At 38.6% G+C, this 1,095-nt stretch overlaps 1 protein-coding gene across 1 annotated transcript in view; it reads right to left on the reverse strand.

Moving 5' to 3' along the window:
- The window catches only part of PRMT9 (protein arginine methyltransferase 9), a 44,247-nt gene that overhangs the window by 22,188 nt on the left and 20,964 nt on the right, over positions 1-1,095 (reverse strand). Inside the window, exon 8 of the mRNA XM_003790206.2 lies at positions 402-585. Within this exon, the coding sequence (XP_003790254.1) occupies positions 402-585 (184 nt within the window). The remainder of the gene's footprint in view (positions 1-401; positions 586-1,095) is intronic.

Genomic DNA, 1,095 nt, shown 5'->3' on the forward strand with positions numbered 1-1,095 from the left:
CAAAATTTTGTGCTTATAGTAGTGTGGGCATTTTCATGACCTGGGATCCACAGATGCCATCAGGTTCTCCAAGGGGAACATCTCCAACTCTAAACCCAATACTTGCCATAAAATGATGAACCAGCATTTCTCACACCTACTGATAACTAAAAAAATCAAAGCTAAAGAAATGATTTAATGATAGGTATTTTCTGAGTACTATGCACAGAGTTATGTTTTAGTCTCTCCTCTTAACTACATATATTTAAAACTACTTTTGAAAAAGAAAAAATGATTCTCAAAGGTTTAACAAACCTTTCCTGACTGAAAACTTGTTCTTTTTTTTTTTTTTTGGCCAATGACTAAAATACTTGATGAGAATTAAAGCAACAAGTTCAAAAAAAAAATTAAACAAGACCCACCTGCAAGGTCCTGTACAGGGTACACAGCCTGTTCCCAACAGGTCTCCTCATTAGGACTTGTGGATAAACTGTGTTCATCATCCAACCGGAGCACAAACCAGACTATAATAGCATCTAACATGCCCTCTTTAATAACAGGGACGCTAATTTTATCGGGTTTTTTAGTTGCAAGACTTTTTAATTCCTGAGAAAAATGTAAAAGGAATGAGAAGATTTTATACATTTAATATATACATGCCTCAATATCATATTATTTTCCATCTCTCAAGGTCGTAGTCCTGCCCACTCCTTGGGAATCAAGGAATCAGTATCTTGGCACATCTATAATACCTAAGGTACAGACAGTGGATAAGAAGCTCTAACCTATTATATTAGAATACCCTGCAGCTGTTATTTTGAAAACTAAAGCAGCCTGGCAAGTGGCTAGCATTCTGGGAGGCCAAGGCGGGTAGACTGCTTGAGCTCACAGGTTCGAGATCAGCCTGAACAAGAGCAAGACCCTGTCTCTAAAAGTAGCCGGGCATTGTGGCAGGCACCTGTAGTCCAAGAGTTTGAAGTTGCCAGGAGCTATGATACCATAGCATTCTACCAAGGGTGCCAAAGTGAGACTCTGTCTCAAAAAAAGTAAAAAACTAAAATTAAGTTAAAAATAAGGGAGATAGGGTGGCACCTGTGGTTCAGTGGGTAGGGTACC

This window comes from Otolemur garnettii, unplaced genomic scaffold (genome assembly GCF_000181295.1).
Source record: "Otolemur garnettii isolate 467f Iridium unplaced genomic scaffold, OtoGar3 scaffold00041, whole genome shotgun sequence".
Taxonomy (NCBI): domain Eukaryota; kingdom Metazoa; phylum Chordata; class Mammalia; order Primates; family Galagidae; genus Otolemur; species Otolemur garnettii.